General features: G+C 44.0%; 1 protein-coding gene across 2 annotated transcripts in view; it reads left to right on the forward strand.

The window, feature by feature from the left end:
- sfmbt2 (Scm like with four mbt domains 2) overlaps positions 1-17,500 on the forward strand; it is a 104,819-nt gene that overhangs the window by 38,775 nt on the left and 48,544 nt on the right. The window contains exon 5 of one of the 2 annotated variants that reach the window (XM_063217307.1): positions 13,420-13,440. The exons of the other annotated variant lie outside the window; for it this stretch is intronic. Coding sequence (XP_063073377.1) covers positions 13,420-13,440 — 21 coding nt within the window. The remainder of the gene's footprint in view (positions 1-13,419; positions 13,441-17,500) is intronic. 2 annotated transcript variants of the gene reach the window in all.

Here is a 17,500-nt window from a genome sequence, read left to right on the forward strand (position 1 = left end):
CAGTGTAGGCTATATCCACGTGGCATTGAATGGGGATTCCGGACGGCAAAGTGCGAGATAATTGAACATATCCATCAGATTCACTGTGCTGTCCTTAACTGCAATCAACTGTAGGCCTAGTAGCTAGTTAAACTCTGATGGACGGAAGGGGACTTTGTGCTGTTGCCTAGTTAACATTGATGTTTAACACTATAACAAAAATAAAATGTGACTGTTTTAAAAGGCTCAGCTTCACAGGAGTTTTGTGAAACATTCTTGTGCATACACTTCTAAAAAAACGATCTTTTAAAATTATTTGTTACCTTAACTTTCACATTTTAACATAACATAACCCTATCACTTGTTCACTTAAAATTGAATTTGACTTCTGATTTTACTTCTATGCTTCTCACGGCCGGCAGTTTCATTATAGGAAGCAACTGATTCATAAGCGCAAAACTCGCAGAAAGCGTTATCAAAATAAAAGTCCAATTCGTTCTCAGTGTGTCATTAACCAAAATAGTCATACTACACTGACCTAATGGTCCCATTACCTACAGGAGTGTAGCTGTTCTATTTTTAGACGTCAAATGTGTTATAGCATGTAATATTTGAATATTTGTCAACTTAAAAGTTAGGACTTAGTTCTCCCTTTTTGTGAAATAAATGGAAGCATGTTAAAATCATTGATATCTTTCTTCTTTCAGTTGGGTTAAATGAAGTCAAATTCAACATACCCATGATAAGCTTACATTTTCATTCAAATTTTTATATGATACATTGTATTAAAAAAAAAAAAAAACCAGAACCGTACAAAACCGAAAACCGTGACCTTGAAACCGTGATATGGACCGAACCGTGACATTTGTGAACCGTACCACCCCTAGCGCACACACACACACTGAAGGCAGGAGAGGAAGACGGCTAGTTGCCACACCATGGACTATTATCTCGCAAAAATGTCTCGAGCAATCAAATCATACACCAGACTGACATTTTCATGCGCTAGGTCACTCTACCTCCATCAGACCGGTATCAAAACTCGCAATCAAACTCGCAAAACTAATGACGAGGCAAAATGCGCTCACACGGGGGGAGACAGGAGAGCAAAGAAGCCAGCTGATTGAGCATAGGTATTACCGTTCCCAAAAATATCATATGGGGCTATCATATCCAACAGACATATCAGATGTCGGTTTTGCAGCCCAAATAATACAAATATGCTGTAATTTTGAATTTCTATTTGAAGTAGCTTGTAATGTAGTTCACTACATTTTCCAGATGGCTGTAGCTAGCTTAATATTTCTATTGGATGTAGCTTGTCTAGGGGAGCTAAATGTTAGCTTACTAGGTTCTACAAGTAGCTTGCGCAGCCAGACACTGTTCTCGCTGCCTCGCACTGTACACTGTTCACTCCAGTCACACGCAGATGCCCAACAAACACAAGCAAATCTACACACATCACATAACATATGGTAACTCAACAACCCGGGCAGCCCACCATGAATTCAGGAAAGGGGTGCATTTTTGAAAGTGGTGTTAGCTTGGTCACAGGATAGCACAGGTGATTTGCTTTGAACTGAAGTGATGGCTAGTTAGACGGAAGACAAGTAGACAACTACATCGATAACAACATTGACAACAACATTGCCAATACCACAATGCCACAAATAGTAAACGTAGTGCTTCGGCGAGCACATCAGGGGGAAAAACGGATTTCCTACCTTATTCTGTCTTGTTAATTCCTGTTACTTGAAGATAGAGGCAAAATATCCATTTAGATTCGCCAAATAGGCAATCCATTTATAGATACCTGTAGTGTGGTTGAATAACGAATGCTACAAGAGGAAAATGTCAACATTGTGACCTATGGCTGGTGAAAAAAAACCGAATGATCTGAAAATGAAATGTAGTGGAATGCCAATTTATTCCAGAGGTCATTTTCAGTGTTGGGTATAGTTACTTTTGAAAGTAATTAGTTACGTTACTGCGTTAGTATCAATTAAAAGTAATCCGTTACGTTACTACGTTACCCATTAATAAAAATAACGCGTTAGAGTACTCCTGCGTTACCAACAAAATGCCTGTGGGGAGCGGCGCGCGGGGGGGGGGGGGATGGGGTGTTGTCCCGAAAGTTGCGCAATATATCTATCGATCTAAAGGAAATCATAGACAATAATTGTAGGTGCCTGTTGTTTTGTAACAAGATGCAGAGGTGTGTATTACTGTTACCCAAGAGAGCAGATTCAACCTTCCACCTTTCACTTGTACAGAAGCTAGACAGGTGTTTTTTTCCCGAAATAAGAAAATGGTCACTCACATGGACCGCGGAAACGGCCGGGCCAGGGGGGCCGTGGCCCGGGTAACTTTTTGAAAAATAAATGAATGAAGGACTTGAAAAATAAATCCAAGTCAAAACCCGTGGACAATATCAAACTTAAACTCAACCCTCGCTGTAATAATGCAATAAAGCGTTTCCCTACACCAATATTTCCTTGACCAATATTAATATTTGACATGCGCATGAATGTTGCAAAATCTGGAGTTCCAAGCAACAGCGCAGCACTGAAAATCGCGCGGAAGAAGTGGCCGAGGTTGAGTAAGGTCTCACCAAACCGTCCAAAACGGTTAATCATTTAATCATTTCGCTGAGCAGACAGCGATGCAAAGAAGCCAGGTTGCCGCGGGAACATAGGCTACAACAAGCGTTGCCACTTATTCATCTGAAAGCGCGGGTAGGGTCGCATGCGCTTTCACCGACTTCGATCAGCATTGCATGGTGCTTCAGTGCTCCCTGCAGCGTGCCGCGGGAATGCAGAGCACACACGAAAGTTTAACAAAAGCTCTGCTTATTTTTTTATTGACAATCACCGCTGCCAAAAGAACACACAGCAAGGAATACTGCCAACCATTATCCATCGAAAGGTTTTAATAGTGGATTACCAAGAAAGTTAGAGTTGTCTTTGCAACCTCCACCAATGTAAGGGGCAGTGTAGGTGAGTCATGCTGATGTGATTATTAAACACTTGGATTTGGTTGTTTTAGTTTTGTTGGCTGTTTGGACATAAGTAAAATCATCCTGGCAACTGATGTATCCGCTCTCTCTCTCTCTCTCTCTCTCTCTCTCTCTCTCGTGCGCGCGCCCAGCTCCGATAAAACAGCAAACATAGCCTATCCCCAATGCACTCATCTGACCAAGCACCACAGAAGGTTCACTTCTTTGTGTTCAGTGTTTCTCATAGCTTAAGTAGGCTACTGGTATAAGCAAGCCCAAACCAACCAGGGGTGTTTTGAGGCCAGATGTTTTTTTAAATTCGAGGTTGAATTTTTTGCCATTGACAGGATTTTTCCACCGACACACAGATGGCACTTTACCAGTATGTTCTTGTCGTCCTTTTCGCTGTGAAACTCAAAGTAATGCGCGTACCTCCACGTATCTAAAGCTGTCTTCTCTGCCATCTTGCCGGGAGTGACATACGTAGCAAACAGGTGCGCGCGCACACACCCACACACACCACACCCACACACAAACAGAACGAGAAGGGCCAGGAGCACAGACAGCAGCGCATCTGACGAAAGGACTTTAATAATTTTCTTTATCGAGGCCGGGACATTCTTAAAGTAACAGAGTACTAACGAGTGCTTAGTTTGGCAAGTAACGAGTTACTAATTACTGAATTAGCAAAACTAACGCGTTAAGTTACTCGTTAATGAAAAAAACCCTTAAGAGTACTCTAACGCGTTATTTGTAACGCGTTACCCCCAACACTGGTCATTTTTATCGAGATATTAAACATTCCAGATTTCATTTCGTAAGCAACGAGACCGCCTCGCCGCCTGGCTCTGTTGAAGCCAGTAGAACTGACACCTGATTGGTTGACCGCAGCATGACATCGCCGCAACGAAACTAGATCTGCTAACAAGGTGGATAGGCCATTCAGCAGGGAACCCTCGTTTTGGTTCATGTGTGGCTGCGACATTCCATCGCTGGATATAAAAAAAATATTTTAAAATTTCCTTTTATTTATTTCTTATGACAACTTTGGGGAAGCTAAGCTTCCCCTAGCCTCTTAATAGCGCCGCCCATGAATGATATGGTTATATAGTGTTGTAGATCATTCTGGTTTTGTACCGAAACATCCTGTGTAAGTGATGTACAGTAATGTAATTAAATGAAAACACTGCCATTGCCGCCAGTACATATAACAGATCATAGCCAGGGGTCAGCATCTATTCTGATCCACTGTGTTCGTGAACAATCACAAGAATATCATGTGCCTGTGCAATGTCGAAACACTAAATTACATTCACTTACACCGCACTGTCTGTCGTTCTTCCCCTATGTTTATTGTTAGAATCAAGTTGCTCAGAGTCTAGGCCTATTGTTGGAGAGTGATCCCTCTTCTGTGTCTGTGGATGTGGCATCAGGCCAAGTTATTTTATTAATTTTTAAGGTCACACTTTAATTTAGCGTGGCATCTATTATCACTAATACATTATCCTTGGTTTTAGCAGGGAAGTTACATCTGATGAAGGGTTGCTGCCCAAAACGTAATTAAAACACAGAAACAAAAAAACAATGCAAAACAGTAACAGGAGCCAATTCACCTTTGGCTAAGGCCCGCCCTAAAATGCTTTTTGACCAATCACAGCGCAGCAAAAGGACGAGCTCGGACAGAAGTCGGACAGTCTGACAGCGCTCCATTGAACTCAATGCAGAAATATTGTGTTTTCAAGTCAGTTTTAGCAAGATATTAGGGTCATATTATTATTAAAATATGATTGGAAATTGTGCCTGGGTTATTTGAGACAAAGATGCTAGTTTCCTAGCGAGGTAACAGGACGTGATCGCTTTCCCCTTTCCCTAAAACCGGTCTAATGCTTGCTACCAGCTGGGCAGTCTGGCTTGAAGTTTCTCGGCATCCTCACACTCGACTAGAAAGCACACGGATCAGAAAACTTACTTTATGTGCTCCAATCATGCCACCATCTCACTCGTGTAAGGTGTTACACTCCGAAAGAGAGAAAATAACACCAAGGAGGCGCGCAAGTCAAGTTTGATTTGCCTTTACTGTGTTTTAAAGTAGGGCAGCAGAGCATCAACACAAAACAACAGAAAACAATGAAAAATGGCGAGGTTGTGAGAGCCGGCCCTCCAGCTTTAAAGTCCTCGTCTGAGGCACGCAGCTGAGAGGGAGCGAACGACCAGCAAAAGGACCAAAGCCTCCGCGCTCGCGGCTTCTGCGCAAGAAGAGCAGCCCGATGGTTTTGAATGTTCAGGAGCGACCTCGCGTCCAATCAGCAGTCAGGATGATAAACTGCCCAATGAGTGTACGCACCTGCACACAAAACACTAAGCAGCAGTCATTGCAATTAATCAGTCACACGCCCATAGCTGGGCGTGACACCCTCCCCCTTAAGAAAAGGAAACATAGTTTTCCTGAACAAGTCAATGCAAAGAGCTAAAAAAAAGAAAAAACACCAACAAAATTACTACGGCATAACACAAAACAGTTTTACAAAACATTTTTCTTCATAGGCTAGGGCCTATGTGCCCAACTTCAAACGGTAAAGGTACAAACCCATTAGCCAACCCAACCCCTCAGATATTAGAGTTAGGAAGATGACGACTCCGCCAAACCCCAAACCCGCATACTCCTTCTGCATACTGCGGTGCACAAGAGCATCGCCCACCACACGCTCTGCCCCGATGCACTGACCATCCCACATGTGATGCTGAGAAAGAAAAGAGTAACACATAGCAAAACGAATGAATACAGAAACACACAGTGCCAGTGCCAATGTGACGAGAGTGAAACCACTCATTGTTCCCGAACGTTCAGTGCGAGCATGTGCCACAGAATCAGGGTTAATTGGTAGGCCCTCACCCAGCGCAGCCATCGGACGGGTTGGAGTGAGCAGAGAGGAACGCTCATTCATGGTTTTAACGGTACTGTTGTTCTCCTTGCGAGTAGACAGACTCTGACAATTAACCTGACAACTCTTTGTCCGTCTGTTACTTTTAGGTTTCCGCTTTTTCTTCCTCTTACACTCCACCTCCCCCTTCCCAACGAAAACGGCCTTTTCACTCGCTGTAGTGTGTGAAGCGGCCGTGGGAAAAACTTCCCCACCTGCAAGGTCGTTGCCCAGAACCACAGAAATACCACGGACAGGAAAAGAGGACCGAACAGCTAACTCTACTTCGCCCTGCACGAACCCGCACTCCAAAACCACCTTGTGCAGCGGCACGTTCATGATCCCCAGACCTAACCCTCGTACCAACAAATTGTTTCCCGTGTAAGTGGTTGATGAGAAAGGCAGCACAGAAGAGAGGATGAATGAATCACTTGACCCAGTGTCGCGCAAAATTTTAACCGGGACCTTGTGATCACTACGGGGAAGTGTCACAAGGCCCTCGGACACAAATGGTAAAAACATATCATCACCAGACGCAGCACACATAGACACCGACATTGGCACATCAGTGGGAGTCAGTGAAACTGAGGTCACAGGCACTGGCGGTCTGACCGCAGGGGCCCTCCCCCTAGCTTTCAACAACGGACAGTCCGACTTCCAGTGCCCCAGCTCCCCACAATAGTTACAGATCAAGGTACGAGCAGGCGGTAAAGTCGTCGGGGAATGCTGATCAGAAATTGGACCTACTGGCGACGGCACATAATTTAGCGACTGACGAATGGCCACTGGCTGCAAGCGATGAGTCACATCCCATTCGTCTGCCAGAGCAGCCGCTTGTGAGGCTTTTGTTACGCCACGCTCCATAATAAAGGTAGCAACAGCCGGCGGGAGCGTTTGCTTGAATTGTTCCAACAACATCAGATCAATTAATGTATCCACCGACTCCGCACTAGCGGCCCTGCGCCACCGGCCAAATTGTAAAGCCAAATCACGTACAAATTCAGTATGGGACTGTGCAGCTATCTTACGCATCGTGCGGAATTGGTGTCTGTAAACTTCTGGTACGAGCTCAAACTCATTCAGCACAGCGGTTTTGACCTTCTCATAATCTTTGCGGTCGACAGTGGAAAGGGACGAGAACGCACGCTGTGCGCGACCCGTCAGAGCGCTCTGCAAAAGCAACGTCTTTTCTAAAGTTGTCCACACATGCGCATCCGCCACAGACTCAAACAAATCAAAGAACGAGTCAACATCCGACTCATTAAATTGTGGAACCAAACGTAGATTCTTCGCTACATTCAACGTGGCTGACGAGGCGGTGTCAGAAGGAACAGGCTGGCCAGGCAGGCCTGAGAGTTTACCCTCTCTAATTAGATCCAGACGCTGCTGTTCGATATCCAACTTTTTTGCCTCCAAATGCAGGCGGTCAGCGTCACTGTCCCTAATAAATTTAAGGCGCTCTAGCTCCGCCTCGCGTTGAAAAGCGAGTAATTCTTTCTGCTCATCAAATGACAACCCACCCATGACAGCTGGGACTGACGAAGGCGAGGGTGGTTTCGCAACAGGGAACCCCTGCTGAACCGACGGAGGTGAATCCGCCGCCTCAGCAGGCGGAAGCGACAACACCTTCTGAGCCACTAAACCGGCGATAACAACGACACGAATTTGATCCTTCACACGACGTTCGACTAGGGGCACAGAGATATTGTATGCCCCGGCAAGCTCCAACAGGTGTTCCTTAGTCATAAGGTCAAGGAGCGCCAACGACGGAGATTTAACAAATTCAGCTACAATTTGGGCCGCCATCGCAACGCAAAAAAACCCCACAACCTCAACGTAACCAAAAAACAAGTGCCACCCCCCAGCAGTAGAACACGCAGCACTCACGATATAGGCTACCGCAATCCACTCAACCTTCCAGACGCCCACTAAACACCCCAACCCACTAATAGTAGATCCTGACTCTTCAGGCGGCGTAAGGCCGGGGATTTTAAGCACTGAACTCGTAAGCTCAAAGAAGCTGCCAATGCTTGACAACTCTTGGCTTCGAAAGTGCCCCCGAGACAACTGCTCTAAGCCCCGTACCGCCACAAAAACAAAAAAATGCACGCTAAGCGCACACTACACCTGTCCTGGGCGAATGGAAAGCAGAAACATAACACTGCGTATCCCACTACTGGAGGACAACACCCAAAGAAAACGCACTACTGAATAATCATTTGGCAACGTCAAATTAATAACAATCAGCGGGAGAGGAGAGAGAAAAAAAACCCGACTACTGCCCCATAGTAACTTGACTCCGGCCCCACCGACAATACGGCCAAAGTTCACATATGCACGCGACAACCCAAACCAGAGGTTTAACGAGCCCCCATGTGTTACACTCCGAAAGAGAGAAAATAACACCAAGGAGGCGCGCAAGTCAAGTTTGATTTGCCTTTACTGTGTTTTAAAGTAGGGCAGCAGAGCATCAACACAAAACAACAGAAAACAATGAAAAATGGCGAGGTTGTGAGAGCCGGCCCTCCAGCTTTAAAGTCCTCGTCTGAGGCACGCAGCTGAGAGGGAGCGAACGACCAGCAAAAGGACCAAAGCCTCCGCGCTCGCGGCTTCTGCGCAAGAAGAGCAGCCCGATGGTTTTGAATGTTCAGGAGCGACCTCGCGTCCAATCAGCAGTCAGGATGATAAACTGCCCAATGAGTGTACGCACCTGCACACAAAACACTAAGCAGCAGTCATTGCAATTAATCAGTCACACGCCCATAGCTGGGCGTGACAAAGGTTGTAAGCAAAACAGTCAGGAAACCTGTTTCAGAGTATGCTTTTGTTTTTCTGACCTAATTAATTAAGAAATAGCGCAAGCAAGGTTAACTATCAGTCACGTCAGGATTGTTTTGACTAGCAGCTGATGGAGGTTATTTTGTTAGGCTACTGAAGAGAAAACGCCAACCGTTAATGTTACACATGGATGTGGTAGCTTTGAAGATGACTACAGCCATAACGTTTGGTGATTTACTTCCGTGGATATTTCGGGAGCAAATGCATGTTAAATTAAATAAAAAGCACTTCAAAGCATTGCAAGACTGATACAGACTGATACAGAAAACAGCCAATACATTGTTGCTCAGTATCTGCCTACTTGTATTGCCTCATCATGGCTGATGAAACATTTGCTTTGCTTTCAGTAGAAATGTAATGCATTGCAATGCATTGTAGAATTGAATAGGATCGAAACGAATCGAATCCTCCTGAATCGTAATCTAATCGAATCGTGAGGGCAGTGCCAATGCACACCACTAATGGATACCCAGGACAGAATTTGAGAGCCCACAACAGCTAAACAGCTGTGATGCATGACAGTTCAGGAAATAAATACTTGAATTCACAATATTATGAATGGAGTGTTTTTTTTTTAATTATTACGAGTGTGAACAACTGCTGCGATTTGCAGTCACTGCATGTATCACGTTGATATTGCGGCATAAAACGTTCATCTGTCTGACATAGCTCAAGGGGGCGGGGCTTAGCCAAAGACGAATTGTTGAAGTCTAATTTGTTGTTGCTTCGTATTTGGATATGCATGCATTTTCTTAATGCATAAGATACATTGGGACATTAGTCTTATAAAGCAAGTGAGTCTTTGCAAATGAGTTGTTGCCAGTTTCCCTGGTTAAGATGATATGTGGTTGTCATTGTTTGCTATTGCAGATGATTGCATATGGTTTCATAGTCGTGAGTTCTATTGGAACTGAAAGTTCCTATCTTAAAGGGGTATGCCACTATTTTGGGGCTTAATACAGTTAAAATCGTTGGCTGGGGTTTATAAAGGTGGTAAAGTGTCTTATTTTTCATGTTAAGCGTTGTCTTGCTTTAAGACAAGTTAAAAGAGGGAATATGTCGCTAAGCTAGTGAAAGTCAATGTATCCATGTAGCATGCTACAATGCTACACGGATACATTGACTTTCACTAGCTTAGCGACATATTCCCTCTTTTAACTTGTCTTAAAGCAAGACAACGCTTAACATGAAAAATAAGACACTTTACCACCTTTATAAACCCCAGCCAACGATTTTAACTGTATTAAGCCCCAAAATAGTGGCATACTCCTTTAACTCTGGAGTTGTGTGAACCACAGCGCACACACATTTGTAGATTGCCGTAGAATGTGGCAATGACCATCGAGGTCATGTATAGTATTATGTTATGTAAGATGAGTGTGATAACTGGCTTTAGTTATGGAATGTGTCTATGACCTCTGAGTTCCTCTTTCATGATTCAATTCTGGGCCCCCTATATCCCTGGGCCTGGGACACCATACTCCTCTGCCCCCTGTCGGCGGGCCTGTGTGTGTATGTCCATGGACATACAAGCAGCAAGTTAATTGTGCCTCTTTGCTGCTGCAACATAATGTAACTCTATTTCCTATCTCTTAGAGAGAGGGGAGGGGTGTGTGTGTGTGGGTGTGTGTGTGCGTGCACGCTTGTGTGTGTGTGTGTGTGTGTGTGTGTGTGTGTGTGTGTGTGTGTGTGTGTGTGTGTGTGTGCGTGCGTGCGTGTCTGACTGTGTGTGTCGATCTGTGTATGTGTATTTGTGTGTGTGTGCGTGCGTGCGTGCATGTGTGCGTGTTTGTGTGTGTGTGTTGCAGGGACATGCAGTTCCAAGAAAGAAAAAAAAAATTGTGTGTTACAACTCCATTTACTTGTAAACAGGAAACAGTTGCGAGGGCTATTGCAAGGCGACAAGTGAGAATTACTACTCAGTTTCATCAGTCTCGCTTCCACACCGATAAAGCACAGGTGCAAAGGTGTAGTAGCATCAGGAGTAAAATAATCTTTAGCTCTGCTGCTTAGGGGTTCCCAAACTTTTTTCCCTGTGCACCCCCTTGTACATTTCAATGTGGTTCGCGCACCCCCTAAAGCCTGGCGCAAACTACACGACTATCGCGCCGATTCTCGGCTGAAAACCCCCCTTGCGACAATCGCTGGAAGGTTACCCCCCAGGACCATCGCAAGCGATTGTCGGGAAAGATTTCCTCGTCGTGAGCGACGTTCTAAGATAGAACTTTGGCAGCTCAAAGAGTCGCCGATCGCAAATCGTAGAAATCAAACAGTGTTTGATATTTGTGACTGGAAATAGAACGTCGGGCATTGTCTCGGTGGCTGCGAGCAGCGACAAGATTGACAGTTGCAATTCTCTTCTAGTGTGCGGTGCACCCCGACGCCAAAATCGGACACACAATCGCTAGTCGTGTAGTTTGAGCCTGGCTTAAGCGAATGTTTTGGTGTGCTGATGCCCAAGCAAGTGCCATGGGACAGCCAATCACCGCACATTATGTATGCAGTCTTTTTGGGTAATCAATGCTGTGTTAATCAATGCTGTATAAAAACACAGATATCTGCCATTGCTATATTAGCTCGCGCACCCCCTTGTGATAGGCCTCACACCCCCAGGGGTGCACGCACCCCATTTTGGGAGACCCTGGCTTAGACTATCATGCAGTCCACTAGAAGGATAATTAATTTTACCCACACTATTCATTTAATATGCAATATGTTCACTAAACATATAATATTGAGACAGACATACAGCGTCTTGTTTGGTGATTTGTAGCAGTGTGCTAAGACACTTGTACCATATATGGGTCACATGCCCCATGGGGATCCAGGTACGAATCCCGCCTTGGTCATTTCCCAACCCTAACACATCTCTCTCTCTCTCTCTCTCTCTCCCTCATTCTCTCCCCATATCTCTCTCTCTCCCTCATTCTCTCTCTCTCTCTCTCTCTCTCTCTCTCTCTCTCTCTCTCTCTCTCTCTCTCTCTCGGAGGGAGTGGTCTTCACATCTCATTATAGACTTTATTTCCTGTATGACTTGCTCACAAATGGATAGCAATATGTTAAGCATGACTGTGCACAGCCAATCACCTTCCCAGGCACTTAAGGTTATTTGGTGAAAATTATTTTTGTCCTCGACGCAGATTCCTCTAAAGCAAGCAATAACACTAAAAGTAAGAATAAAGATTTCGAAAACAAAGACAAATTGTTTATTCGATCATTCTACTGTACGTTCTATGAAATGTAAAATGATCAAGGATTATATAACAGCTGACCAATTTTAGCTCAACTTTGTATAATTTGAGGGTATATCTATTACAGTTTTTCTCGATTGCTTACACACAATTTCTGGTACTTCAAACACAATTCTCGGAACATCTCACCCATTTCCCAACTCCCCTAACTGATGTCACTGAACACTAAACACAATTCTTTCTTTACACTCACATTTCAGTTTTAAAACACACTACACACAATTCTCTGGATTACACACAATTTTCATGAAGAAAAACCCTGGTTGTCGCATTGAACACACTGTCATTCAAAATACTAAAACCAACTGCCATACTAAGTTCACTTCCTCATCACATGGGCAAACTCTCTTCATACCTGTTTACAATCTGAAATCATCACCCCATAAGGACACACATTGCATGTCATATTGATGAAAAATGAGTGGATGCAAGGAGAAAACACATTTGTTTATTTTTTGAACTCAAAAATATGTTATACAAGACATCACTTTCATGTGGTTACCCAATATTTTACAATAAATTAGTGCAATTTTTTAAATGTCAGAAAAATATGTAAAATGTATACACATCTGTGTACTCCGAGTCTAAAAACAATATTTCAGTATTTTACTACAGAAAATACCCTCTTTAGTGAGTAGAACACTGAAGAAAATAAGTTTCTACTGTGTTTCAAGTTGAGTATAGAGTTTTACCTTGTGCATATTAGTGTTCAATGGTTCACATAAGAGTGTATTAAAATGACTGCTTGTGTGTGTCATTTGAGAACAAAATGACCTTTTTAGAAGAGAGTACATTGTTTTGAGACAAGACATGCATTTTTCAGAGGTAGTGAGGAGTTTTGCCCGTTGTGTGTGAGGTTTGGAGATTTGTGTGTAGAGTTTTGAGAATTCGAGTGTGTGCGTGTGTGTGTGTGTGCGAGATACTATCTGGCTCTAAATGCTTGTTTTTTTGCTTCTTTTTCCTACAAACGTTCTTGCAATGATGTGCGATTGCTTTGCTATTGAATATTTGATGATACAGTATCTGTTTGACTGAACATCACACACATTCATAAGAGTGTGCGTTTGGGGGTTCATAGTGTGCGTGGGCATGCACGTGTTTGTGTGTGTGTGTGTCCACATGCTTTTGTGTGTTTGTATGTGTGTGTGTTTGTGTGTGTTTGTGTGTGTGTGTATGTGTGTGTGTGTGTGTGTGTGTGTGTGCGTGCGTGAGTGCGTGTGTGTGTGTCTGTGTGTGTGTGTGTGTGTGTGTGTGTGCGCGTGTCTTTGTTTGTCTGTGTGTGTGTGTGTGTGTGTGTGTGTGCGCGCACGTGCGTGCGTGCGTGTGTGTGTGCGCGCGTGTGTGTGTGTGTGTGTTCCCCTGCTACCTCTCTGCCATACTGCTGCTCTTGTGTGTTAGTCATGTGTCTTTTCTGTCTGTTCTGTTTATTTCTCAGATGACGTTTACCTAAGAAAAGGTAAGACGAGATTCTGAATACCTCAATGCCTGCCAAGCCCCATTTGCATGCATGAAAAGCACACACACACACACACACACACACACACACACACACACACACACACACACACACACACACACACACACACACACACACACACACACACACACACACACACACACACACACACACACACACACACATGCACACTTGAGCACGCACACACACATGCGTGTGCGCGGGCATACACACACACACATCTCACATTTCTTTTCCTCACTCCTCACGTCTCTCTTTTCTTTACGTATTTTAGCTTTTCTATCTTTAGTCCCTTCATCCACGCCCCATCCCCCCCCCAAACACACACACCTTCTCAGATATCTCTACCTTTCATCTGTGTGTTTTTTTTACTTTCTTTTTAAAATTCAATTCCTTCCCTCCTCTCCCTCCACCCCTACCTGACTAACTCTTTTTCACAGATCTCGATTCATCTTGCACTTCCATTGTTTTTTTTCCTTCTATGTGCTTTTGCTAACAGCGTAGATTCCAACCTGCATCTCACCCCACTGTACACGTAGATTTTGATGTGTTTTGTGCTGCATTCAGGCAAAAACCTGTACATTTGCTTCTGTAGCTGGTAGAATACAGCTGCTGCTAAATGCTTTTGTTCGCTTTTTCGCTCAAGTACAGTAGCTCATGATGTGAGAAATTCCAGCATTTGAATTTTTCTCACCCAATTAAAGGGCTTATTGCTACATTCCGATCGGATACCAGTAATTCACAGTGAAAATATGTTCTTTTCCTGAAGTTTACCCATTTTAGCCTAAGCACTTTTTGGGAAAAAGTGAAATCTGCCTATTAAAACCTAAATATCTCAGCCTCTGAAGCGCATAAACACATGAAATAAGTTGCATTTAAAAGCTAGGACCCTCGTTTTTTATTAGAATATGTTCACTCAGCTCTAACACACCCACATGTCTGATAAGAAAAGCTCAAATCTCTAGACCCTGAATGCAGCGTATATGTCGCTCCAGGCTAAAATGGGTTAAATATTAAGGTTATTTTAAACTATTTTTAGTCGCTCATGTCAGCCAGGTTTAGTCACTGGTAGCTCTCGTAGCTTCAGTCACTTTAGTCCAACCGATGTGAATAACTTCCGGACATTTTACAGCTCTCCTGCTGATTTTTTACAGAGTCACTTTTGGTCTGAATGCAGCATACAGCAGTAGAGTAGACCCACCACAGCTGTCTCACACCCACAGCCTTGTCTTTTGTCAACACGCCTTGCCTTCTCTCTCTCTCTCTCTCTCTCTCTCTCTCTCTCTCTCTCTCTCTCTCTCTCTCTCTCTCTCTCTCTCTCTCTCTCTCTCTCTCTGCTTTGTCTGCCTTGTCTTTTTTCCATACATGCCCCTCTCTCTCCCTCTCTCTCTCCCTCTCTCTCTCTCCCTCCCTCTCTCTCTCTCCCCCCCCCCCTCTCTCTCTCTCTCTAGGCACAGCACACATTTCTATGTGTGTCTTTCCTCCCCGCTGTTGTCTCCCACTCCACTTGTGACTTGTCTTATCTTTTGCAAACAGTCACATCTTGTCCTTCTATTGCTAGTACATCCCTAGCTATTGTAGATCCCAGGCTGTCTGATCTCGCTCTAGTTTCCAATGTGCCCACACTCAGCCCTCTAAGGGAAAAGCATCCTGAAATCAAACAAATGCGACAAAGAAGCTATGCTAAAGTAGGCTAGATGCTATGATACCCAGTGTATTGCATTGTAGTGTTCAGTACAAACATTTCGTGCTTAAAATACTGTATGGTCTGGCACACAGCAAGAGTTTATAAAATACAAAATAAGTTTACAAAGTTACTGTTATAAAAGGAAATTAGACTAAGGGAAGAGATCTGATTACATTACATTGCGTTACATTGCATTTGGCAGATGTTTTTTTTTAACCAAAGTGATGAGAGATTATTAGGTGATTAGAGAAACTTGTATGTATTTTTCTATACGTCTCTCACCACTAGCTTAGCCTGAGTATCATCCTCCGTAGTGACCGCGCTAGCTCAATACTTTCGCTTGCTGACCACGGAGTCTGACCCTGCAGCCACCCCTGGCAGTTGGAATTCAGATATTCGTTCAGTATCTGAACAGCCAATAGGCTCGCTGATAGTCTAAGCCCCTCCCCAAGCCCTCTTACATATTCAACTGAAATACAACAACTTGATGATGGCGATGTGATGTCTGTAACCAGGACATTTGATAGTGCTTGGTGTAAACTGGGACATTGCCGTCCGCCAAGACCTTTGACGGGCTTTCGGCACTGACACTGCGCAGCTCTTGGGCAGTCACACTGGGCGTTTCTCTTCTGTTCACTTTAATGGTTTTAGTTGACAGTTAATATCTTCATAACAAGGTTGGAACAAGCGCAGCCCCATTTCAGTGTTACTTTTTTTGCTCACACTCGACGCATATACACAGACACAAACTGGGAAGGAGAGAGGGTGGGGGCTGCTCCGTGGGCTGTGCATTTGGCGCATATTAAACAACGCAACTAGTAGTTTCCCAATAAAATTTGAATCATAATGCCGTGGATCCAATACTATAATATCATATAATATTGTCCTTAAGTCTGAGCGATGCATTGATTATTTGTTTAGGGTACGTTTTCTGCCAGCTAAATGCAAGGGGGAAGGGGGCTATATTAGCAAACAAGACGATTGCACAGTTAGCCTGCTAATTTTAAATATGATCACCTGGAGCTAATAGCCTTCACATGGCTTAATCCATCCCTGTTATCAGTCCGCTTGAGGTTTTTGCTTCGGGAAAGTGAAAAAATGAGGTCCTAATTAATCTTCAGATGGTGTCGGACCCTGACGGTGCCATAGGCACACGTTGTATGTCTCCCTGAAATCGTAGGTTTTTGACGGACCTCGACAAGTTCTACACTCCTTAGTTACCGTTGCTGAGCTCGGATTGGTTGGCGGCCGTTTGTGGGAGGGGTTTTGCGAAAGGCTAATTCCCTCATTAAGTGAGATAATTTCCAACTGCCGGGGGTGGCTGCAGGGTCAGACTCCGTGGTCAGCAAGCGAAAGTATTGAGCTAGCGCGGTCACTACGGAGGATGATACTCAGGCTACCACTAGCTGTCTCAAACCAAGTCTTATCTTTTGTAAGCAGTCACATTTTTTTCTGTCTGTACAGGTACATTATAGATTCCTACCTGCCTCACTATAGATCCCAGTGTTTCACTTCCTTCACCCTTCTCTGTCTCTGTCTCTTTCTGTCTCTTTTGTTTTTTTTCTCTGTTTGAATTTGCTCCATCCATCTTCCTGTTTCTCTCTTTCTCGCAGATATTTTTTCTTCATTCCCTTGCCAGTTTGCCAGTTCTCTTTTGCCTCTGTCAGTTTATTTTCCTATTTTATGCTCCTCTTTTCATGTAGTTCTTCTTTTGCTGCCATCAATCAAATGGTTTTGTCTGTGTCTCATTCTTTCACCTTGACACATTTTCCTTTTTCCTCATCCACCTCTGTCTCTGTCTCTGTCTCTGTCTCTCTCTCTCTCTCTCTCTCTCTCTCTCTCTCTCTCTCTCTCTCTCTCTCTCTCTCTCTCTCTCTCTCTCTCTCTCTCTCTCTCTCTCTCTCACCCCACTCTTTTTCTTTCGCTCTCTTTATCTGTTTCCTCATTCCAATAAAAGTGCTAGTGTACACTACAATGCATGCCTTATTGCTTGGATAGAGAATGCTTGCTTGCAGGTATTACTACTATGGTGTGTGTGTGTGTGTGTGTGTGTGTGTGTGTGTGTGTGTGTGTGTGTGTGTGTCTGTGTCTGTGTGTGTCTGTGTGTATCTGTGTGTGTGTGTGTGTGTGTGTGTGTGTGTGTGTGTGTGTGTGTGTGTGCGTGCGTGCGTGTGTCTGTCTGTCTGTCTGTCTGTGTCTGTGTCTGTGTGTCTGTGTGTATCTGTGTGCGTGCGTGGTTGTGTGTGTGTGTCTGTGTCTGTGTGTGTACTGTACTTGAGTATTGTGTAGATTTAGGATTGTGTTTGCATGATTTGTTTAGTATTAGAGATGTTGTTGCATTGATATGTGTTG

This window comes from Engraulis encrasicolus, chromosome 15 (genome assembly GCF_034702125.1).
Source record: "Engraulis encrasicolus isolate BLACKSEA-1 chromosome 15, IST_EnEncr_1.0, whole genome shotgun sequence".
Classification (NCBI taxonomy): Eukaryota; Metazoa; Chordata; class Actinopteri; order Clupeiformes; family Engraulidae; genus Engraulis; species Engraulis encrasicolus.